At 49.5% G+C, this 24,534-nt stretch overlaps 1 protein-coding gene and 1 long non-coding RNA gene across 2 annotated transcripts; one reads left to right on the plus strand and one right to left on the minus strand.

Annotated features, from left to right (window-relative positions):
• Positions 1–2,459: 2,459 nt before the first annotated feature.
• Positions 2,460–3,482, minus strand: LOC116562986. Its single transcript, XR_004274157.1, has 2 exons — positions 3,360–3,482; positions 2,460–3,134 (listed from the first exon to the last, which is right to left on the minus strand). It is a non-coding gene; the product is annotated as an uncharacterized LOC116562986 (long non-coding RNA).
• DDRGK1 (DDRGK domain containing 1) lies at positions 2,566–15,532 on the plus strand. The gene is made up of 9 exons (XM_032295575.1): positions 2,566–2,739; positions 3,833–4,039; positions 5,513–5,625; positions 5,896–5,997; positions 9,524–9,646; positions 10,005–10,043; positions 13,616–13,672; positions 14,206–14,254; positions 14,623–15,532. Exons 1-9 carry the CDS (start codon positions 2,649–2,651, stop codon positions 14,787–14,789), a joined length of 948 nt encoding a protein of 315 aa, XP_032151466.1. The 5' UTR covers positions 2,566–2,648; the 3' UTR covers positions 14,790–15,532.
• The last annotated feature ends 9,002 nt before the right edge of the window (positions 15,533–24,534 follow it).

Genomic DNA, 24,534 nt, shown 5'->3' on the forward strand with positions numbered 1-24,534 from the left:
TTTTTTTTTTTTTTTTTTTTTTTTTTTTGAGACACAGTCTCCTTCTGTCACCCAGGCTGGAGTGCAGTGGCGAAATCTTGGCTCACTGCCGCCTCTGCCTCTTGGGTTCAAGAGATTCTCCTGCCTCAGCCTTCTGAGTAGCTGGGATTACAGGCATGCACCACCACACCCTGATAATTGTTTGTAGTTTTAGTAGAGATGGGGTTTCACCATGTTGGCTAGGCTGCTTTTGAACTCCTGACCTCAAGTGATCTGCCTGCTTTAGCCTTCCAAAGTGCTAGTATTATAAGTGTGAGCCACTGTGCCCAGCCCATATTTTTTCAAATCCCTTTCTCACCGTTAGTTCATTGGTCCTGAATTTTTTTTATTTTTCTTTTCTGAGACAGGGTCTCAATCTATCACCCAGGCTGGAGTGCAGTGGCATGATCATGGCTCATTGCAGACTCGACCTCCCTGGGTTCAGGTGATCCTCCCACCTCATCCTCCCAAGTAGCTGGAATTACAGGTGCATGCCATTATTCCTGGCTAATTTTTTTTTTTTTTTTTGAGACAGGGTTTCATCCTGCCTAGGCTTCCCAAAGTACTGGGTTAACAGAGTAGCCACCGCACCTGGCCCCTCAGCCTCCCGAGTAGCTGGGATTACAGGCATCTCCATCAGGCCTGGCTAATTTTTGTATTTTTTTTTTGTAGAGCTGGGGTTTGATGATGTTGCTCAGGCTGGTCTGGAACTCCTGACCTCAAATGATCCTCCTGCCTTGGCTTCCCAAAGTGCTAGGATTATAGGCATGAGCCACTGAGCCTGGCCATTTACTTGCTTTTTTTTTTTTTCTTATAAAGACGGGTTTTCACCATGTTAGTCAGGCTGGTCTTGAACTCCCGACCTCAGGTAATCCGCCTGCCTTGGCCTCCAAAGTGTTTGGATTACAGGCGTGAGCCACCACGCTGGCCTTTTTTTTTTTGAGTTAGAGTCCCTCTGTCACACAGGCTGGAGTGCAGTGGTGCCATCGGGGCTTACTGCAACCTCCACCTCCTGGGTTCAAGCAATTCTCCTGCCTCAGCCTCCTGAGTAGCTGGGATTACAGGTGCATGCCACCACACCTGGCTAATTTTTTTATTTTTAGTAGAGACGGGGTTTTACCGTATTAGGATGGTCTCGATCTTCTGACTTTGTGATCCACCCACCACAGCCTCCCAAAGTGCTGGGATTACTTGCTGTTTAAAAAAATCTTGAGTTCATATCTTGTCCCCAGTTCTGTTTTTGTTTTTTGTTTTGAGATGCAGTCTCAAAACTGTAACCAGGCTGGAGTACAGTGGCGCAATCTCGGCTCACTGCAACCTTCACCTCCCAGGTTCAAGCGATTCTCCTGCCTCAGCCTCCCAAGTAGCTGGGACTACAGGCATGTGCCACCACGCCCAGCTAATTTTTGTATTTTTAGTAGAGATGGGTTTTCACCATGTTGGCCAGGATGGTCTCCATCTCTTGACCTCGTGATCTGCCCACTTTGGCCTCCCAAAGTGCTGGATTTACAGGTGTGAGCCACTGTCCCTGGACAAATTTTTGTAATTTAGTAGAGGCAGGTTTTTGCCATGTTGGCCAGGCTGGACTCAAACTCCTGACCTCAAGCAAATCTGCCTGCCTTGGCCTCCCAAAGTGTTGGAATTACGGGCGTCAGCCACCGCGCCCGGCCAAAAGAGAAATTTTAATTCCCACTGGGCATATCAAGTACTCGCTATGGAAAACTGGATCATGAGTTCTTGTAAAAGCTAATTTAATTTTTAAATCGGTATAAAATTGCAGATCTGAGTAAAAAAAAGTATACTGGTCGGGCGAGGTAGTTCATGCCTGTAATCCCAGCACCTTGGGAGGCCGAAGTGGACGGATCATCTGAGTTCAGGAGCTCGAGACCAGCCTGGCCAACATGGTGAAACCACGTCTCTACCAAAAATATATAAAAAAATTATCCGGGCATTGTAGAGGGCACCTGTAATCCCAGCTACTTGGGAGGCTGAGGCAGGAGAATCGCTTGAACCTGAGAGGCAGAGGTTGCAGTGAGCCAAGATTACGCCATTGCACTCCAGCCTGGGCGACAAGAGTGAACCTCCGTAAAAAGAAAAAAAAAAGTATATATATATATATATATATATATACACACACATATATGTGTGTGTATGCGTGTGTATATCTATATCACAATGTATTAAAATCAAAGATTTGGTCTCATTCAAAGAAATGCAGTGTCACAGATATAGCTAAAGCTCAGGGCTTAAACCCAAGCCGCTTCCTTCCTCCTAGAGGTAATCAGTATCCTGAAGTTGGTGTGCCTCAGTCCCAAGCCTCTTTTCGTACTTTCTCCACGGTGGTTTCCAGAAACACTACGTGGGATTGTTTAGTGATTTTAAAACTAAATGTTTTAAAAATATACGTTTTCTACTGCACAAACCGTCTGCAATAATTTCCATTTAACATTATGGGGTTTTTTTTACGTCCCCCAAACTCATTTTAATATTTTACATTAAAGCCTCTCTGTGATGTGCGGTTGGGCGGGACTCCGAGTGGTGGGCGGGGCCTAGACTGGGAAACGGGGGCGGGGCCTAGGAGATCCCGGGCCTCAGTGTGGACGCAGTGGTTCTGCCTGGAGGTCTTCGTCATGGTGGCGCCCGTGTGGTACATGGTAGCGGCAGCTTTGCTAGTCGGCTTTATCCTCTTCCTGACTCGCAGCCGAGACCGGGCGGCATCAGGTAGGAGATGCCGCTGCGCCAGGAGTGGCGGGGCCGGGTTCTCTGGCCTTCTAAGCCTTTGTAAACCGTCGCGCTGCGGCTCAAGTGCGTGCGCATCTGGGCGGGCGGAGCGCATGCGCGTCCGTGTGCTTAATGGTCCCGGTGGGGCCCTCACTGTGTGCTTCCTGGTACCGGTGGCTGCGCAGCTACCCCTTTTTCCCGACCCCAAGCCAGAGCCTCGCCCCCGGAAACTCCATACCTCCAAAGGCCTCAGGCCCTCACCGGCGCACACTCCCATCTCTCACCGTCTGGGCCCTCACCCTCTGCGCCTGTTAGGGAGGCCGCAGGGATTTCCCATTCCTCCCAGCCTGGCTCCAGAGCAGGTGCCAGGAAGTGGGCATCCGAGTATTTTCTGGCTGTTGGAGAAGCGTGAGGCGGCTCCAGGAAACTCCTGAAGTGCTCTCCCTTCCCGCCAAGGAGAGCGCCCACACTCCTTCCCTGATTTGCAACCCTATCAGAAGAAGGCCATGTCGTCATTCAGGGCACAAAACAGATACACCCATCCTCCCCCTTTTCCCCCATTTCCGGTCAACGGGTGGGTTTGTGTCTGTGTCTCCCCGCTCCTTGGGCCCACAAGCTACCTCTGAGCACCTTCGTGCTCCCAGGGGTGGGAGGGCCACGCTGAGGGAAGGCGGAGAGCCAGCAGGTCTTCCTGGGCGAGGCTCGGCCACGGCTGGGACGTGTACTCTGATTGGGGAGCCAGATAAAACCACAGGTGGTGTTAGGAGAGAAATCAGTAGAGTCCTGCAGGGGGCACTAGATGAAAGCTGGGGACATCAGGGTAAGGGCTTCCTGACAGGCCAGCTGGAAAGGTGGAGCAGGGAGGGGAGAGAAGAGTATTCACAGGGATGGGAGGGAAGGGCTGAGCCGCTGCCTGGGACCAAGCTGTGGGCCCGGTAGAAAAGGCCTTGCCAGCCAGGCTGAGAAGTCCGGTCTTTGTGCTGTGGGCACCAGGAGGCTGAGCAGAGGAGGTGAGGCTTCCAGGCTGCTGCTGCTCCTGCCATGGGCTGGGCTGGGCTGCTGGGTAGCGTTGTCATTTCTGTCTTTCCTACAGCTGGCCAAGAGCCACTACACAATGAGGAGGAGCTGGCAGGAGCAGGCTGGGTGGCCCAGCCTCGGCCCCTGGAGCCTGAGGAGTCACGAGCTGGAGGCAGGCCCCGGCGCCGGAGGGACCTGGGCAGCCGCCTACAGGCGCAGCGGCGAGCCCAGCGGGTGACCTGGGCAGAAGCAGATGAGAATGAGGAAGAAGCTGTTGTCCTAGGTGAGAGGGGCCCAGCCTGGTGGGGAAAGGTTTTGGGTTGGAAGGGGTGATAAAGGGGCCCCCAAAGCTAAGTGGGAGAGTAGGCTGTGAAGCCTCAGTGTGGGAAGGACATCTGGGAGCCACAAGGTGGAGTAGGAGGAGAATTGAGACCTGGCCTTTGTTCCACTGGGTCAACTCTCTCTTCCTTCATCTTGGCTCTCAGTGTCCAAGCAGGAGGGCAAGGGTCTTCAGATTGACTCAGAATATTCCTCAGTTCACCCCTTCTGTCCTCACACCCTTCCTGATATGGGCACACTCATTCTCTGAGGATTTCACCCTACAGGCAGAGTGCCTGGCCAAGAGCTTCTGCAGTTCCTGGAGCGGGGTCACCTGCAACCCCAAAACAACAGTTTAAAGCTAGAGACGTTCTGTTGACACAGAGGCCTCTATGTCCCTGCTTCTGGGAGACCAGGAGAGCCCTCAGGATTGGCTTTTCCAGTACTTGATGGCTGACTTGAGCCTGAGGAGGGAGTATCTGGGCCTTTCTCAGAAACTGAGGGCATTTGAGGCTTTTGCCTTTTACCCTTGGGGATTATCCCCTTAGCTCACAAAGAGGCCCTTTCTTTGCCATACCTTCTGGCACAGACTTGGGTTCAGAGACCCTTGCTGCACAGGCATCAGTGGGTCTTGAACTTGCAGCTGGCCCTGAGGTAGTCATGGTGTTGGTACTGTCTTTTCAGCCAGACTTTGGTGGGCAAAGGGATAATCCTGGCCAGGGACTAAGCCCAGAATCCTCAGCAACTCCTGACTGTAGTGAGAAGGAAGTCAGATTTGAGACAGGATGAATTTCCCCGTGGGACTTCCCTTCTCTAGGGGTTTGGCACAGAGACAGAAGCCAGAGAACTCTAAAGCCCAGGAAGCCCTATCTGTGACTGTGAAACACTTTTTTTTTTTCTTTTTTTAAAATAAAGATGGGGTTTCACCATGATGGCCAGGCTGATCTTGAACTTCTCACCTCAGGTGATCCACCCACCTTGGCCTCCCAAAGTGCTAGGATTACAGGCATGAACCACAGCGCCTGGCCTTTTTTTTTTTTTTTAAATAGAGATGGGGTTTCACTATGTTGGCCAGGCTGGTCTCGAACTCCTGACCTCATGATCCGCCCACCTTGGCCTCCCAAAGTGCTGGGATTACAGGCGTGAGCCACCACACCCAGCCAACACTTGCTTATTTTAACCTGTTACCTCCCTCGTTATGGCTATGCAGTATCTAAAGTTCTCATCTGTTCCCTTGCCCCATGGGCCCCTCACCATTCTCCCATTCCTGCATATTCATGCACACACACAGATGCATTCATGGTAGATGCCTCTGGAGGGCAGAGCTGAGCCAGTAACATTGGCAGGTGGATGGAAGGGACCCCGCTATTAGGAGAGGGATGAGGGGTGGGGGATCTGTCATCATAAGTCCTCTCTGTCATCCTTTGACCATACCCAGCCCAGGAGGAAGAAGGCATTGAGAAGCCAGCAGAAACTCACCTGTCAGGGAAAATTGGAGCTAAGAAACTGCGGAAGCTGGAGGAGAAACAAGCACGAAAGGCCCAGCGTGAGGCAAGCTGGAGGGATGGGGTACAGCTCTGGGAAGTGGGAAAGGGCCCCACCTTCCCTTTTCCCTAAGGCAGACTCAGGGCTCCTTGCCTGCTAGGCTGGTGGCTGCTGCTTGCTGTGGCTGATAAGCCAGAATACAGAATGGGGGAGACTCTGTCTCCTGCTGCCTTGGTCTGTGCCCTGGCCCAGGCATTGCATTCCCTAGTCTGTCTGGGAGGTGACCACACTCTAGCTGGGGGTGAGGGATGTGCCCCTATGAAGGCCTCTCTCCAGGCAGAGGAGGCTGAACGTGAGGAGCGGAAACGACTCGAGTCCCAGCGTGAAGCTGAGTGGAAGAAGGAGGAGGAGCGGCTTCGCCTAGAGGAGGAGCAGAAGGTGAGGCCAGCCCCAACTCTGACCCCTGACCCTTGACCAGGCAGTCTTGCTTCCTATGCAGCTCCCTGGCACCTCCAACATACAAAGTGGGCCATAGACCTGGCACAAGGTCATGTCCTGGTTTATTTGCTCCAGCACAGCCTGGGAAAGCTGCTGCTGAAAAGCAGAGCCTGGAGTGGGGATTCTTGTGCACATGACTACTGAACTTGGGGGAAGCATGTGAGGAACACGAGGTGAGCAGGGTGGCTGGCAGATAAAGCCAGGAGAGGAGGAGAAGATGGTAGAGAGGTAATGGGGGGTCTGGATCCCGAAGGCCTAAAGGATGTTAAAGGTCATTGTAAGAGATGGTGGATGGGCTGGTCGCGGTGGCTCATGCCTGTAATCCCAGCACTTTGGGAACCTGAGGCGGGCGGATCACGAGGTCAGGAATTTGAGACCAGCCTGGCCAACATGGTGAAACCTCGTCTCTACTAAAAATACAAAAAAAAATAGCTGGGCATGGTGGTGCATGCATGTAATCCTAGCTACTCGGGAGGCTGAGGCAGGATAATTGCTTGAACCTGGAGGTGGAGGTTGCAGTGAGCTGAGACCGTGCCACTGCACTCCAGCCTGGGTGACAGAGCAAGATTTTGTCTCAGAAAAAAAGAGAAAAAGAGATGGTGGATGCATGAGGGCCTGGCATAGAGGAGGTGCTCAGGGAATGGGGGTTACTACAGTAAAGGTGGCTAATGAACATTTGTTTGCCAGATGCTTCCTTTGTTCTGAGAACCAGGTTTCCAAAAAAGGGAACAGCATGAAGATGTGGGGGGCATAGGGTTAGAGCCAAGGCTGCCCTAGCTGGGAAGTCCTATGACCTCTGACTGGCCTGTTGTCCCAGGATCCTGGATGGCAGAAAACCTCAATATGGGTGCTGTGGCTGATGAGTCAGAATACAGCATGGGGGAGGCATTAGCAGAGAGAATTTTTTACCTTTCTGAATATTGGTCCCACCTAATGTACCTTAAATATCCTGCTCTTCTCTCCTGTACCCAGTTTCCCTTATCTTACCTCACTTTGGTACATTCCTCACAAATAACATTGACACATTATTAACTAAACTCTAACACTATTCAGATTTTGATTGATTGATTAATTGATTGATTGAGACAGGGTCTTGCTCTGTTGCCCAGGCTGGAGTGCAGCGGCATGATCTTGGCTCTCTGCAACCTCTGCCTCTCAGGTTCAAGCAATCCTCCCACCTCAATTCCCCCTCCCCCTGAATAGCTGGGACTATAGGTATGCGCCATGATGCCTGGCTAATTTTTGTGGGTTTTTTTGTTTGTTTGTTTGTTTGTTTTTGTAGAGATTGGGTTTCACCATGTTGCCCAGGCTGCTTTTGAACTCCTAGACTCAAGCAGTCCTCTTCCCTTGGCCTCCCAGAACGCTGGGATTATGGATGGGAGCCACCATAACTGGCCCCATGATTCAGATTTTATCAATCTCCTGACCTTGTGATCTGCTTGCCTCAGCCTCCCAAATTGCTAGGATTACATGTGTGAGCCACCATGCCCAGCCTTAACAATTTTGAGGAGTGCTGGGCAAGTAGTTTGTAGAAGGTCCCTTGATTTGAGTTGGTTGATGTTTTTCTCATGGTTAGACTGGGGTTATGGATTTGAGTGAAGAAGACCATAGTGAAGTTCCATCTTCAATGCAACATGCTAAACATGCAAGTTACCCGCTTCACTTATCCCTAATGTTGTTAACCTTGGTCGCCTGGCTGCAGTTGTGTTTGCCAGCTTTCTCCACTGTAATGTAACTGCTTCTTTCCCCTCTTCCCATATTTCTTTGGAAAGAAGTCACTCTGTACAGCCCACACTTAAGGGTTGGGGAGTTAGAGTTCTTACATAAATTATTTGGAAATCTTTTATAGGAGATAGGTCTCTCCTTCCTTATTCATTAAATATTTATGCAGTCTTTTTTTTTTTTTTTGAGACAAGAGTCTCACTCTGTCGCCCAGGCTGGAGTGCAGTGGCGCAGTCTGGGCTCACTGCAACCTCTGCCTCCCAGGTTCAAGTGATCATCCTGCTCAACTTCCTAGGTAGCTGGGATTATAAGCACCTACTACCACATCCAGCTAATCTTTGTATTTTTAGTAGAAATGGGGTTGCACCATGTGGGCCAGGATGGTCTCAAGCTCCTGACCTCAAGTGATCCACCCACCTCAGCCTCCCAGAGTGTTAGGATTACAGGCGTGAACCACTGTGTCCGGCCAGTCATTATATTATATCTGTATAGACTCATGAGTATTTATTTTGTACTTTGTGTTGTAATCCAGTGACATGTTATTTATTAGGCTGTTCAGATTGTTCCAGCTTTGACCATTAGGAGCCTTTTCGGTTGGCTCCAAAGTACCTTTAACACGTACCTGTTTTGTTTTTTGAGCACTTAGTTTCTGGCATTACAAGATGCCCCAGACCCATCTTGTATATTGCCCCAGCTTTAGCTTCCCGTTTTAAGAAGATTATTTCTGAGTGCTCTGGAAAATGTGTTGCGTTGAGGGAGGCTGTCATTCCAGGTGCTAGTGATGGAGCAACACAGACAGACTGGGGAGTTTTCTGGAAGTTAGAGAAAGAAGTGGTCAATAGGACCTCATTTCTGACCAGTTGGCTGTGTTAATTCATGGAGCCAGGGACCCAGGAGGAGGTCCAGACTTAGAAGAGTAGGTCCTAGGGTCTGTCTGGTGCCTGTGAGATGGGATGGGCCAGTAGATGTGTCACATGGGCCATTGTGTGTTTGGGAGAAGAGATTTGGGTGGGGATACAAGTGTGGTAGTCACTGGCAAGGAAGGGGTTGATGCTTTGGGCATGGGTGAGGTGGCCCAGAGAATGTGGAGGAGAGAGAAGAGGCAGGGCTGAATGATGAAGGAGGCGGGAAGAATGGCCTGAGGAGCAGGAGGAAATCCAGGAGAGGGTGGGATCTGGAAGCCAAGGGAGGAAAGAAGGATCCACTGAGAGGACAGGCATATGAGAGCTGAAGGTTGTCCCTTGAGTTTGGTGAGTGGGGGCATGGGTGAGACTGTGGCAGGAGTTGTTTTGTAGAACTGGTAACACAGAAGCCAGACTGGAGTGGGCTGACTGGGTGAGTGGGTGGTGAGGAAATGCAGGCTCCACATTTGCTCATGAAGTTTGGACGTGATGGGGTATGCTTGGTGAGTTACACAGGGAGAGGGTGGGGCCGGTGATTGGAGGGTATTGTAGGGTGGGGTCATGGCTGGGTTTTCAATAGATTTTTGCTAAGATCTTCTGAGCAGGGAGGGCAGGAGAAAGGGCTGAACAGCATTCGTCCAGGTGATGGTGACGCTGGTGACAAGAGGGGCCTCGGCCCATTGTTTATCTTGGGGGATGGAGGAACATTGGTTTTGAAAGAGCTCTCTCTCTGAGTAAAGGCTGGGCTGTATGCCCTGGTGTCCTGCAGGGGTAGCAGCAACCAGAACAGGGATGGTGGGCACCTACCACCAATAGCCGACTTTTGCCTTCTGTGTCCACAGGAGGAGGAGGAGAGGAAGGCCCGTGAGGAGCAGGCCCAGCGGGAGCATGAGGAGTACCTGAAACTGAAGGAGACCTTTGTGGTGGAGGAGGAGGGCGTGGGAGAGACCATGACTGAGGAACAGGTGGGCCTGCTGCCCCTGGGAAGCCCCTCTTTGCACCTATCAGCGCTGCCTATGCCAGACGCAAGACCAGCCACCCCATCCCAGACGCCCCTAGCCAGTGAGAGGTGGATGGGCATCAGTACCAGCAGACTTTGGTGGCCAGAGGCTTTGTCCTCAGCAGAGGCTAGTGCCTCCGAAACCCTCACCCTGGAAGACTCTGCTGATTGTGTAGGCAAGCCGTACTCGCAGGTGGTTGGGCGGGCCCAAGGCAGGCTGCAGGCAGGTGGCCCTCAAGTGAGTAGGTGGTACTTGGGTGGATGGGTACAGAACTCTGTGGCCCTGCTAAGGGGTGCTCACCCTGATTTCTCTGCTTCTCTAGTCCCAGAGCTTCCTGACAGAGTTCATCAACTACATCAAGGTAAGACTCCACTGAACAGAGCCTGAGTGTCAGCTCCCTGCCTGGCGTGTGCATGTTGGGGGCTGCAGGTGGTGCACTCGGGCTCATGCAGGAGTGGGCAGGGGGGCCCAGAGGGGCAGAACTGTGGGGTCCTGGCCAGGAGCATTTCCCCCCCTCCAGCCCCAAAGGTGGAGAAGGACCTGGGTCTGTGTGGGATGCACGAGCCTTTGATCACTTCCTCACACTCAGTTTGACAGTTTCCCTGCTCTTCAGACCCCACGCTCAGTGAGTCAGTGTGTTTTCAAGTCTCCTCACATGTGTTTTCTGTCAGTTCTGTCACAGTGAGGCTCCACTGAGTTGAAACAAGCGTCCTCTGCCATGTGCTTCTGACTGGGAACTTGGGTCTTTCAGGGAAAACACGATGGTGTTTCCTTTGAGTCTAGGATGGGGCGGCAGTGTGTCCCCTTCTGTCTGCAGCCACCACGCAGGCCACCTCGATGCCGCGCCAGGTTGCATAAGCACATCCTACTTTGCTTTGCTGCTAAGCAACTTCTCTCCCACGAAGGATGCAGTCAGGGGAGAGGTTTTCAAGTGCAACTCAGAGTTGCAGAGGCGGCTAAGGGAAGGAGTGCAGAGGGAGCGGGGGTGGTGGTGGGGGTGCTACTAGGGGCTGCCAAGGAGCCAGGGCTTGCATAATCCTCCCGCCACCTCTCCTGAAAGAGAGCAGGGTTTAGATGCCTGCCAGCAGTGAGGGGCTCGGCTCACAGCCTTGAGTCTGGGGTTCCTAAGCAGGGGAAATGCTGGCAGCTTCCAGAGGGTTCTGTCTGCTCAGGCTGTGTGCATTCCCCTCTCATGGAGCCCTTTCTCCACCTGGGCACATTTGATGAGGGGGCTTTAGCCGGGCAGGATGGCTCTCACACTTGCCTGCTGCTGTTTGGAACTTGTCTCCATCTACCCAGTAGGCAGCAAGATGGTCCTGAAGCCCCTTCCCAGGAAGCCTTTCCAGGCGGAATTAGAGGAGGGGGTCAGCTTCAGCATTCCCCTTTACTCTGCAGAAACCATAAGAAAGGTCCCCACTTCTAGCCCTCACTTTCAGCGGCTCCCTGAAGGCGCCATTCTAGGGGAGTTCTCCAAACTTTTGTGAAGCTTAGAAGTTTTTCCAGCTTGTCTGGGCGCAGTGGCTGATGCCTGTAATCCCAGCACTTTGGGAGGCCGAGGTGGGCGGACCACTTGAGTTTGGGAGTTTGAGACCAGCCTGGGCAACATGTTGAAACCCCATCTCTACTAAAAATACAAAAATTATCTGGGCATGGTGCTGCACGCCTGAAGTCCCAGCCACTCAGGAGACTGAGGCAGGAGAATCACTCGAACCCAGGAGATGGAGGTTGCAGCGAGGCAAGATGGTGCCACTGCACTCCAGCCTGGGTGACAGAGTGAGACTGTCTTGAAAAAGTTTTTCCAGCCTGTGCTGGCTGATTTTTCTAGAGCTGCTATCTTGCAGGGAAAAGGAAGACTTCTGAAATTCAATCTGCCTGCTTTCCTCCTTGCTCCAAGGGGATAGGCCCTTTTGTCTTAAGATTTCAGTACTGGAAGAGCATGCCTGCACCCAGCATCATTTAAGAGAAGCGTATGGTTCACTCTATCTTGTTCCATTCTTCTGTCTGACCATGGCTGGGCTCAGGCCATCTTCCCACTTCAGCCTCCCGAGTAGCTGAGACTACAGGTGTCCACCACCATACCCAGCTTGTTTTATCAAATGTTTTAGCTCCAGCGGCACCTCAGGCGAGGTCTTCAGGGACCACCTGGGGCGACTTCATGTTTCTGCACCACACTCACTGAAAGCCTAGTGCCTGATCCCTGTTTTGTAGGTAGAGGCCAGCTGACCAGGTCACGTTGTCCTTGCCCATCCTGGCCCAGCTGCCTCTCAGAGCTTGCCTTCCTGCTTGCACATACGGTTTGGCATTTCAAACAGGTCACATGCTATCTGCAGTCAGGGAGGTGTCACTGTGTCAGTCCTCCCCCAGCTCATTTGTGATGGAGGATTCACAGAGATGCAAAAGGACTGCCTTTTCCCAAGTCCTGTGCTGTCTGTTGGGGCAGTGGGGGTAGGTGCCTGTGTGGACACAGCAATGGACCGTTCGCTGCACCCTTGGGAACTCAGGTTTCTGCTGAGGGTATGAGGAAGCACGTGGAGCGTGGAACATGGCTGTGCGGGAAAGCATTCAGCAGTGTTAGTGACACTGATTTTTTTTTTTTTTTTTTGAGACGGAGTTTCGCTCTTGTTACCCAGGCTGGAGTGCAATGGCGCGATTTCGGCTCACCGCAACCTCCGCCTCCTGGGTTCAGGCAATTCTCCTGCCTCAGCCTCCTGAGTAGCTGGGATTACAGGCACGTGCCACCATGCCCAGCTAATTTTTTGTATTTTTAGTAGAGACGGGGTTTCACCATGTTGACCAGGATGGTCTCGATCTCTTGACCTGATCCACCCGCCTTGGCCTCCCGAAGTGCTGGGATTACAGGCTTGAGCCACCGCGCCCGGCCGACACTGATTTTTTTTATCTTTTCTTTTTGAAACGGATTCTCGCTCTGTCGCCCAGGCTGGAGTACAGTGGCACAATCTTGGCTCACTGCAACCTCTGCCTCCTAGGTTCTAGCGATTCTCCTGCCTCAGCCTCCCGAGTAGCTGAGATTACAGGTGCATGCCACCACACCCAGCTAATTTTTTCCATTTTTAGTAAAGACAGGGTTTCACTATGTTAGCCCAGATGTCTTGATCTCCTGACCCCGTGATCTGCCTGCCTCACCCTTCCAAAGTGCTGGGATTACAGGCGTGAGCCACCGTACCCAGCCTAGTGACAGTGATTTTAAGTGGGCTCAGTGCCTCACATGGTATGAAGAGGACGGATAAAGAGTGTGGGTGTGTCAGGTTGTTAGAGACCAGGCCTGTGGGGCGGCAGGCAAAGGCAAGGCAGGGGTGGGCCCCCACAGCCTCTACTGAGAGACCTTGGCTTGCTTGGGTCTTTATCTGCTCTCCCTCTTGTCCATGTGCTCACCTGTCTCACCAGCCAGACTGTGAGCTCCAGGGTGGGGGCTATGGCTTGTTCAGCGTGTGTCCTTCCTGCCGTCTCAGGGCCTTGTTCTAGCAGGTCCTCAGCAAACATAAGTCCTGGCGACAGTTATTTAAAATAGCTTTTGGTGACTATTACCGCCTCCTTCCTCTCTGTGGTGCATCCCCTTCAACTTGTCCATGATGTTAAAAAGAGATGGCTAGATGCAGAGGATGGTGACAGCTGTGCACTGATGTCCACTCATGCATGTCTCGGAGTCCGGGACAGGGCCCATGAGGCAGGTGGTGGTTTCGGGTAGATTTCCTGCTCGAAAGAAGGGGAATGAGAGGGTTTATGGTTGTGCGTGTCTCTGTCAATGGGTGGTTGTGAGTGTGTGTGTATGTGTATGTGTGTCAGGAGAGCAAGGCTGTCCCACAGGAATGTGTACAGAACGGATCAGATCAGAGTGCAAACCTGGAGGGTGCTTATGCTTAGAGGGATTTGCCCAAGCTCAGCCTCTCTCTCTTTTCCTCCTCCTTTTTGTAGCAGTCCAAGGTTGTGCTCCTGGAAGACCTGGCTTCCCAGGTGGGCCTACGCACTCAGGTAAGCCCTGGAACGTGGCCTGCTGTGTACAGTGTGGCCAGGGATATGTGTGGCTAGCAGAGAGGACCTGCCCTAAAGACAGAGTCTTGATGTATCATCTACCCTGTCCCCAACCAAGAGTGAGTAGTGCACAGAAGTCTCCTGGCATCCTAGGAATCCTGTGTTTTTAATGGATGGAAGAACAGGCAGGAAAAAAAAATAAACAAATCCCATCACTCTGCCAGCCCCTGTGACCAAAGCAGCTCAAATCAGTTACCCTGACAACTCTCTTGCACAGACTGCACCAGCCTATGTTGTCAAACATTGCCACTGCCTGACTCCTAAAGAAAGAGATCCTCTTTTGGGGGTCTTTCAAGACCCAGGACCAGAGCCCCTTCTACCCAGGGCCCTTCCAAAGGCAAAGCACAGAGTCATAATTGGGGGCTGGCATGAGAGGGAAAGAATGAGATTTGGCTGTAGTGGGAGGGGAGTTTCAGTGCTTTTTCTGGGGACATTGGTGCCTATCTCTACTCTGAGAATTGTTCTTCTCATAGGACACCATAAATCGCATCCAGGACCTGCTGGCTGAGGGGACTGTAACAGGTGAGAGAATGAGAGTCACTCGCTGCAGGCCTGGCCTTGGAGAGTGTCTAGCCACAGGGGCTGCAGGGATGTGTGGCAGAGGCAGGATGACCACCCCAGATGGGGGGGGGTATGCAACGAGGGGCACTGAGAAGCTGGATGCAGTTACAGCGAGGACATGCTGTGGCCTGGAGATGGAGGCAGTGGGAGACGACAGGCAGGGCAGGCTGATTTGATTCTCCTAGCAGGACTGGGTGCAGCCAGGAAAGGCCAGGCAGGCAGGAGACCTGAAGGGCCCTGAGCCAGCTGTGAAGGAGTAGGTGGGCATTCTCAGGCCAGGTGGGGAGGGTCCAGGAGGGCTCAGCCCCACAACCGACATGTCCCCACAGGTGTGATTGACGACCGGGGCAAGTTCATCTACATAACCCCAGAGGAACTGGCCGCCGTGGCCAACTTCATCCGACAGCGGGGCCGGGTGTCCATCGCCGAGCTTGCCCAAGCCAGCAACTCCCTCATCGCCTGGGGCCGGGAGCCCTCTGCCCAGGCCCCAGCCTGACCCCAGTCCTTCCCTCTTGGTCTTAGAGTTGGTGCGGCCTACCTGGCTATACATCTTCATCCCTCCCCACCATCCTGGGGAGGTGACAGAGTGTGGCCAGGCAGTTACAGATTAAAGGCCTGTGAGTACTGCTGAGCTTGGTGTAGCTTGGTGTGGCAGAAGGCCTGGCCTGGGATCCTAGATGAGCAGGTGAAATTTAGGCGTCAGAATATATCTGAGAGGAGGGGAGGGTCCTTTGGAAGCTGGTGGAAGTCCCATTCTTATTATGAATCCATTCATTCAAGAAAATAACCTATTGCACATTTACTGTGTCCGTTTGTCCTCTGCAAGCTCTGCCCCCAAGTCCTAGATAAGGTCTTTCTCTTCTTCTGCCCCCACTCAAAGTAGAAGTAGGGAACCTCTTGGGCCACATCCCTGTTAACTGGGGAGGGGAGGTCTCAGGGGTATTTTTTTTTTTTTTTACGGATCAGGAGCCCTTAATAGGGCTGAGAGCCACTGGGGAGAAGAGTTAATGAGAATCACCAAGGATAGAGTCCTAGGGAGCATCAGCCTTTAAAAGGGAGGGCGGTGGGTCAGTGAAGGAGAGAGCCGTTTGCTGGGCAGGTAGAAGGAGAGGACCTGCTTGAGCTGGCTATAATTGTGCAGCAGAGGGACACTGCTCATATGGTAAATCACATGAATTCAGCTCTACATCTTGACAAAATAAAAAGTTTAAATGGTGTGGGTGATTCCACCCACTGGTAGATGTGAGAACCATATGCTCAGGAGTGGGCGGGATGGGAGGGAGGTGTGTACCTCCTGGAGGGTCGGTCACTCTGGTTCCTGTGGGCTGTTCATGGCGTGAGCATCTTGCTGTGCTAAGGGTGAGGCACATGTTTAAATGTGTGTTTATGCAAGGTGGCCCCTAAACATAAGCCTCCTGCTTCCTCTGATGGCTGGTGGGGGAGGCAGCTTTCTGTTCTGGCCCAGGAGGAAACTGTCTCCCGGGATGGTGATGGGGAAACAGTACTTCAGGTTCCAGGGCAGAGCCTTCCTTTGGAGTTGCCAAGGGTGTTTTTGACTCATTGGGTGCCATAAGCATTGACTGTAGAACCTAAATTCCAAGAAAGGTGTGACTCTGCTACTTTGATCAGCAATGGGTACTTGTCACCTGGAGTGTGAAGGGCCACTTGGATTGTTTGGAAGGCCATCTGGAGCCTACATTCTAGTAGGAGAAGGAAGAAACAGATGTAGCCAACCACAGTATCAGGTAGAAACAGTTACAAAGGGAAAAGAGATGACTTACAGTTAGATCATTGGTTCTCAGCCTGGTTACTCATTGGATTCACCTGGGGAGTTTTTAGTAGTCTCATGCCAGCCAGGTTGCACCCAGGACCAGTTAAATCAGAATATCTGAGGGTGCAGTCAAGGGAGCATCAGTGGAGATTGCAGTGTGCAGCCAAGATTGAGAACTAGCGAACAGATTGGGGTGGGAACAGATCGGGGTAGGGTGGAGAGGGAGACCAAAAAGTTGCAAGTAATTAAAATCAACATTGGAAGGGGCTTCTCACAGAGCAAGGTGGCGGGTCCAGGGTTCTCTAGTTGCTTCCTTCAGCTATCCTCCGCCACTGCCATGCAGATAGCAAGATGGCCAAGGCAGGCCCACTCCCAGCATCCCATGCTCAGGACAGTACCCAAAGGCCAGGAGTGGGAAAAGGCACATTCCTTTCTCACATCCTGGAAGCTACCAGATATTCTTCATGTCTGTGGGTTTAGTGTGGAGGAAAAAAACCGTATGATCCTTTGAGCATTATTTAGTGCTCAATCTAATAGTCTACTGCATTTATTAAATGAATGGTTTATTCAACAAATAGGAAACATTCTTCCAAATATATACAAACTGCTTTCACAACTGAAAAATGAAAAAGGGAAAAATAAAATGAAATTAAATACTTTTACACCCTAAAAAGTAGACCAGATGTAGTATTATTTTATTAACTTTTTTTTTTTTTCCAAAGACAGGGTTTCACCATGTTGGTCAGGCCGGTCTTGAACTCCCGACCTCAGGTGATCCGCCCGCCTTGGCCTCCAAAATGCTTGGATTACAGGCGTGAGCCACCACGCCCGGCCTAGTATTATTATAAATACATTACTGATCTGTACATGTGACACTAACTAAACCTGATTATAAACATTTCACTAGCCCTACTTTTTTTTTTTTTTTTTTTTTTTCTGAGATGGAGTCTCACTCTGTCACCCGGTCTGGAGTGCAGTAGCACGATCTTGGCTCACTGCACCCTCCATCTCCCATGTTCAGGTGATTCTCCTGCCTCATCCTCCCAAGTAGCTGGAATTACAGACATGCGCCACCACACCTGGCTAATTTTTGTATTTTTAATAGAGACGGGGTTTTACCATGTTGGGCAAGCTGGTCTTGAACTCCTGACTTCAAGTGATCCACCTGCCTCAGCCTCCCAAAGTGCTGGGATTATAGGCATGAGCCACTGTGCCCGGCCTTGCTAGCTCTACTTAAATTTTTATCTGTTTGTTTGTATATTTATTTTTATTATTATTTTTCTTTTTTTTTTTTTTTTTGAGATGGAGTCTCTCTGTCACCCAGGCTGGAGTGCGGTGTCGCAATCTTGGCTCACTGCAACCTCCGCCTCCCAAATTAAACTATTCTCCTGCCTCAGCTTCCTGAGTAGTTGGTATTACAGGCGCCTGCCACCATGCCCAGCTAATTTTTTAATTAATTTATTTTTATTTATTTATTTATTATATTTTTGGTGCCATGACTTAGATTAATTTTTGTATTTTTTAGTAGACAGGGTTTCTCCTTGTTGGCCAGGCTGATCTCAAACTCCTGCCTCAGGTGATCCAGCAGCCTCAGCCTCCCAAAGTGCTGGGATTACAAGCATAAGCCACCATGCCCAGGCTTTAATTTTTATTTTTGTCTGAGGGTACGGTTATCACTTACTCTGGAGCACTAGGGTTACTGTTGTAGTTGAGGACATAGACAAGACTGATGGATGATGATTCAGAGCCAAGGACTCAAGACTTTGTTGTAATTCTACCTGAGTCTTTTACCCTTTTCTTGTTGTTGTTTTTGTTCTTTTTTTGTTGGGGCTGGGCGGAGCTCACCCAGTGGCTCAGCTGGGACACCCCCCCCTTTTTTTTTTTTTTTTAATTTTGTGGGGTTTTTTTGAGACAATCTTGCTCTGTCACCCAGACTGGAGTACAGTGGCATAATCTCAGCTCACTGCAACCTCCACTTCCTGGGTTCAAGCAATTCTCCTGCCTCATTCTCCTGAGTAGCTGGGACTATATGTGCATGCCACCATGCCCGGGTAATTGTTGTATTTTTAGTAGAGATGGGGTTTCACCATGTTAGCATCCCAAAGTGCTGGGATTACATGCATGAGCCACCACTCCCGGCATAGTGATCCCATTTCATAGTTAGATTTTGGACCCCTTGACTCTTGGCTCCAACCAATCAGATATGTTTTGATTTTTGTAACTCCCAGGCAGTGCTTGTCCTGGGTACCTTATCTTTACAGCCCAGCCCAACACAAGTTTATTTTGATACCACTTGCACCCCATAGAGTCTGGTAACTTCTCTTGTGGATCTTCAAGGCCTATTATTGACAGGTTCTAGATTGGAGTCATATTACACATTTTTTCAAAAAATAGTTATTTACAAGATTAACCATGAGCTGAAAATTACTGAAAAACTGGGAATGGGTACATGGAGTTGTACTCATTTTCTTTCTTCTTTCTGTTTTGTTTCTAAGATCTGGCTCTGTTGCCTAGGCTAGAGTGCAGTGGCACGATCTCAGTTCACTGCACCTCTGCCTCCCGTGCTCAAGCCAGCCTCTTATCTCAGCCTCCTGATTATCTGGAACTTACAGGTGTGCACCACCATGCCCAGCTAATTTTTAAATTTTTTTGTAGAGATGGGGTTTTACCATGTTGCCCAGGCTGATCTTGAACTCATGAGCTCAAGCAATCTACCTGCCTTGGTCTTCCAGAATGCTAGGATTACAGGTGTGGGCCACCGCACCCAGCCATCTATTTTCAAACATGTTTAAAATTCTATGTAACAAAACATAAAGAGCCCTAGATGGCCTTGTATATCCTTGGCTCATGTAAACCTCAAGAAAAGGGGCTAAGGCTGGGTGAGGTGGCTCACGCCTGTAATCCCAGCACTTTGGGAGGCCGAGGCAGGTGGATCACGAGGTCAAGAGATCGAGACCATCCTGGTCAACATGGTAAAACCCCGTCTCTACTAAAAATACAAAAAATTAGCTGGGCATGGTGGTGCGTGCCTGTAATCCCAGCTACTCAGGAGGCTGAGGCAGGAGAATTGCCTGAACCCGGGAGGTGGAGGTTGCGGTGAGCCGAGATCGCGCCATTGCACTCCAGCCTGGGTAGCACGAGTGAAACTCCGTCTCAAAAAAAAAAAAAAAGAAAAGGGGCTAAAATAGCTGGGTTATGTGAAGCCACAAGTAATATGGTGGCAGTTGAGTGACTCCCCTAGGCTACCACAGTGGTACTGATAAGGGATGCATGTTGAATTTTTGGTTTTTGAGACAGTCTCATTCTGTTGCCAAGGCTGGAGTACAGTGGTATGATCATCGCTCACTGCAGCCTCAAACTCCTGGGCTCAAGTGATCCTCCTACCTCAGCCTCCCAAAGCACTGGGATTACAGTCGTGTGCCACCACAGCCACCCTATATTGAATCTTTGTAACAAAATTATTTAAACACATCTGAAATGTGTTTTTTTTAAAAATAACAATGTATGGGGAGCCTACTAAGTACAAGGCATGACGTTGAACACCCTATGGAAGTACAGTGAGCAAAACATGACCCCAGCCACAAGTAGGGGTTATTGCAGTGGTCTTTAGCAGAGGGACCAACCAGTCACGAGCTAGCAAGTGCACAGCTGGATGCTGGAGTGTATGAAAGGGACCAGTGGATAATAGGAGAAGCCTTCCAGGCTAGGGGGAGGACAGGTGCAGAGATCTGGAGTGGAGAATAAAGGCCTGTTGTTCCCTGAGGGGAGCATGGAGTGTTGGGTGGAGGACAGGCCAGGGCAAATTAGAAGTGGAAAAGGAGGCTAGGACCTACCTGGCTGGGAAGGTCTGAACCCAGAGATTGAGCTATGTTTGATAAGCCTGGGTGGGGAAGAGGCAGGAATGTTTAATTACTTAGTGTTTTGAATCTGTTAACTCATTTCTTAAACCTTTACGTCACTGTAACCCACAAATTGTCATTACACCATGTACGTCTCCCTCCACACGCCACTGGACTGTTTGAGAATATCCCTCAAGTCTTTGTGCGCACATGCCCAGCCCCAAGATTGGAGACAGCTATTCCACTAAGCCTATGGTGTTCAGACTCTTTTAACAGTATCTCAGTAAGAAATCCATTTTCCTGTGTGTGCATGTATGCATAAAGATACCTGAAGCAAACGTTTCACAGTACAAACCTTCTGGTTTGATGCATGTTCATTCTTGATTCTCTATTCTGTTGTATTGCCAATGGTGACTAAATTGATTTTACAACTCACTAACAGATTTTGACCTACAGTTTGAAAAACAGAGTGCTAAAGAGTCTTGTTTCTTTTATGATATTTTGAGAACAGGGCAAGGATGAGTGTCTGGGTAGAGCTGTGCGTTGTACATAACCTTTGATAGTCATACAGTTGTACCAAAAGCAATTTCAGTAGTAACATTGAAAAGCATTTTGACCTGATTTATCCTGACAGCATACATAATTTTTCCCTGGCCAATACATTATTTGATTATTAATTACAGCAAAATGGATAGGGGAACCTTATAAGAAAACCTACCAAATACCAATACTGTAACATTGAACTTATTTAAATATAACCTTTTTCGTATAGCTTGGTAGATTCTCTGACTGGTTTTTAGTCATTTTAACCTCCTTTCTATTTTACATTTACTATTTACATTTCTACCATATGATATAAAAACATACCCATAATATAATAAAACTAAAACTGTTCAAAACTGAGTAACAGACTTAATTGCTCAATTGCTGTAAGAGATTTTCCTTTAGCTGTTTCTCAGCAAGGCAAGTCAAGTCACTCCACAGTTCCCTGTGTTGTTCACATAGTAGTATAGTTGTGTGGGCATGTGCTTGCTGTCTAGTTGGGCAGTTGTCTTTTTTTTGTTGTTGTTGTTTTATTTCTGTTTTTGTTTTGAGATGGAGCCTTGCTCTGTCGCCCAGGCTGGAGTGCAATGATGCTATCTCGGCTCACTGCAACCTCCGCCTCCCAGGTTCAAGCAATTCTCCTGCCTCAGCCTTCTGAATAGCTGGGATTACAGGCACCTGCCATGATACCTGGCTAATTTTTGTATTTTTGTAGAGATGGGGTTTCACCGTGTTGGCCAGGCTGGTCTTGAACTCCTGACCTCAGGTAATCCACCCGCCTTGGCCTCCCAAAGTGCTGGGATTATTGGTGTTAGCCACCGTGCCCGACCAAGCTGATGTACACACACACACACACACACACACACACACACACACACACTCCATGAAAAACAAAAGTTAAAGGGAAAATATGCAAAAAATAACCATATTCTCTTTCTTACCACTATTCTTTACTACTTGCACATTTTACGTAAGATAGAAGATGGTTTATGTTTTTCTTATGTTGGGGTCCCCCTGTAACATTTGATTCTGTTTTTATATAATTGATGCATTGTTTATATGATAGTAAGAGGCTTATCTGTACCTATACCCTATAAGCCTCATTTCAAGATATTTAGATACAAAGCAAAAAGGAACACAAGTCACCACTTGAAGTGAGTGACTCTGCATCATACATGTACATATGAAGAATATAGAGCATTTAGGTCGCCCCCCTCCTTTTTTTTTTTTTAAGACGGGGTCTCATTCTTTTGCCCAGACTGGAGTGCAGTGGCATGATCACAGCTCACTGCAACCTCCGCCTCCCAGGCTGAAGCAATCCTCCCAATTCAGCTTCCTATAACTGGGACTATAGGTGCACACCACCATGCCTGGCTAATTTCTGTTTTTGTTTTGTTTTGGTTTTTTGGTAGAGACGGGGTTTCACCACTTTCCTCAGGCTGGTCTCAAACTCTGGGGCTAAAGTGATCTGCCTGCCTTGGCCTCCCAAAGTGCTGGGATTACAGGCGTGGGCTACCGTGCCCGAGGCGAGCGGATCACCTGAGGTAAGGAGTTCAAGACCAGCCTGGCCAACGTGGTGAAACCCCATCTCTACAAAGATCAAGAGAATTGTTTGAACCTGGGATGTGGGGGTTGCAGTGAGCTGAGATTGCGCAACTGCACTTTCAGCCTGGGCGAGGGAGCGAGATTCTGTCTCAAAAAAACAAAAAAACTACATCAGCTTATCAGCTTATAAAACAGTCATAAAAGACCCCAGCATACCTGGATCATAATCATTTCAGTTAGTTTTATATTGTCTTAGATAACCCCCAAGACCTTTACTGGTAATTCCCAGGATTTTTGGCCCAATTCCAGAAGTTTTCATTTCCTCATAAAGTAAGCACAGCTGTAAATTTTGGCTTTAGGATAAACATTCAAACTTCAGCATGAATTAAAGTGCCTTGTCTGCCCCCTAATTTGGTGTTCCGAGGTAACTGCAAGCAGTCCTCTCAGAGAAGTAAACCCAGATCCCCTTCTGGACAACTTAGTGGGTAGGACCCCAAAGGATCGCAGTAGTCTTTCCTAATTTGATAGGTTTTGATCTGCATCTCTTCAGTATCAACAAGGTTACAGATGTTTTCAGCTGTTTATTGGCTATCTGGATTCTGAGTGATATATTTCTTTTTCTGGAAACAGTCTTGCTCTGTCACCCAGGCTGGAGTGCAGGGGTGGTAATCTCAGCTTATTGCAACCTCCACCTCCTGGGTTCAAGTGATTCTCCTGCCTCAGCCTCCTGAGTAGCTGGGATTACAGGTGCGTGCCACCACACCAGGCTAATTTTTGTATTTTTAGTAGAGATGGGGTTTCGCCATGTTGGCCAGCCTCGTCTTGAACTTCTGACCTCAGGTGATCTACCTGCCTCAGCCTCCCAAAACGCTGGGATTACAGGCATGAGGCATCGCGCCCGGCCAGTGATATATTTCTTTTAGTCATTTATCTATAGACCTAGGGTTTTTGAGATTTCATTCATCATTCAACAAAGGAATGTTGTGTCTATTATGTGTTTGTATTCATTTTCTTTATTTCTTTCTTTCTTTTTTGAGATGGAGTTTCTGTCTCATTGCCCAGGCTGGAGTGCAATGGCGTGATCTCAACTCACTACAACCTCCGCCTCCTGGGTTCAAGTGATTCTCCTGCCTCAGCCTCCCAAGTAGCTGAGATTACAGGCATGTGCCACCATGCCTGGCTAATTTTGTATTTGTAGTAGAGATGGGGTTTCTCCATGTTGGTCAGGCTGGTCTCGAACTCCCGACCTCAAGTGATCCGCCCGCCTTGGCCTCCCAAAGTGCTGGGATTACAGGCATGAGCCACCGCACCTGGCCATTCTCTAGTGCCACTGTAACAAATGGCCAAATCTTGGTGGCATAAAACAACACTGATTGATTGATTGGTTGATAGAGTCTTGCCCTGTCACCCAGGCTGGAGTGCAGTGGCACGATCTTCGTTCACTGGAACCTCTGCCTCCCAGAGTCAAGCAAGTCTCCTATCTCAGCTTCCCAAGGACCTGGGACTACAAGCACCCTCCACCACACCTGGCTAATTTTTGTATTCAGGCTGGTCTCGAACTCCTGACCTCATGATCCACGCACCTCAGCCTCCTAAAGTGTTGGGATTACAGGCCTGAGCCACCATGCCCGGCCCATAAATGTATTATCTTATCCTTTTGTAGCTTACCAGTCCAATGTGGGTCTTCTGTGCTAAAATCAAGGAAGGACTGTGTTCCCTTTCTGGAGGTTCTTTTCGAGCTAGAGGCCACCCACATTACTTGGCTCATGGCCCCCTTCCTCCATCTGCAAAGCCAGTTATGTTGCTTCTCTCTGATCATTCTTCCCTAGTCGCATCTCCATCTCACTGTCTTCTGCCATCCTCTTTCACTTTTAAGAATGCTTGTGTTGGTTCAATTCATTAAAAAAAAAAAAAAAGCTTGTACTGACATTAGGCCTACCTGGATAATCCAGACTAATCTTCCCATTTTAAGGTCAGCTGATCGAAACCTTAATTCTGTCTACAACCTTAATTTTGTTTGGCCATGTAACAACATATTACAGGTTCTGGGGATTAGGATTTGGACATTTTAGGTGGGGGGCATTATTCTGCTTAGAGTATTAAGTTAGAGATATAGGTTTTTGTTTTGTTTTGTTTTGTTTTTTGAGATGGAATCTCGCTCTGTCACCAGGCTGGAGTGCAGTGGCGTGATCTCGGCTCACTGCAACCCCCACCTCCCAGGTTCATGCAATTCTTCTGCCTCAGCCTCCCGAGTAGCTAGGATTACAGGCACATGCTGCTATGCCCAGCTACTTTTTGTATTTTTAGTAGAGACGGGGTTTCACCATGTTGGCCAGAATGGTCTTTTTTTTTTTTTTTGAGACGGAGTTTCACTCATGTTACCCAGGCTGGAGTGCAATGGCGCGATCTCGGCTCATCGCAACCTCCGCCTCCTGGGTTCAGGCAATTCTCCTGCCTCAGCCTCCACCATGCCCAGCTAATTTTTTGTATTTTTAATAGAGACGGGGTTTCACCATGTTGACCAGGATGGTCTCGATCTCTTG

Source organism: Sapajus apella, unplaced genomic scaffold (assembly GCF_009761245.1).
Source record: "Sapajus apella isolate SASKATOON/1434 unplaced genomic scaffold, GSC_monkey_1.0 scaffold33, whole genome shotgun sequence".
Classification (NCBI taxonomy): Eukaryota; Metazoa; Chordata; class Mammalia; order Primates; family Cebidae; genus Sapajus; species Sapajus apella.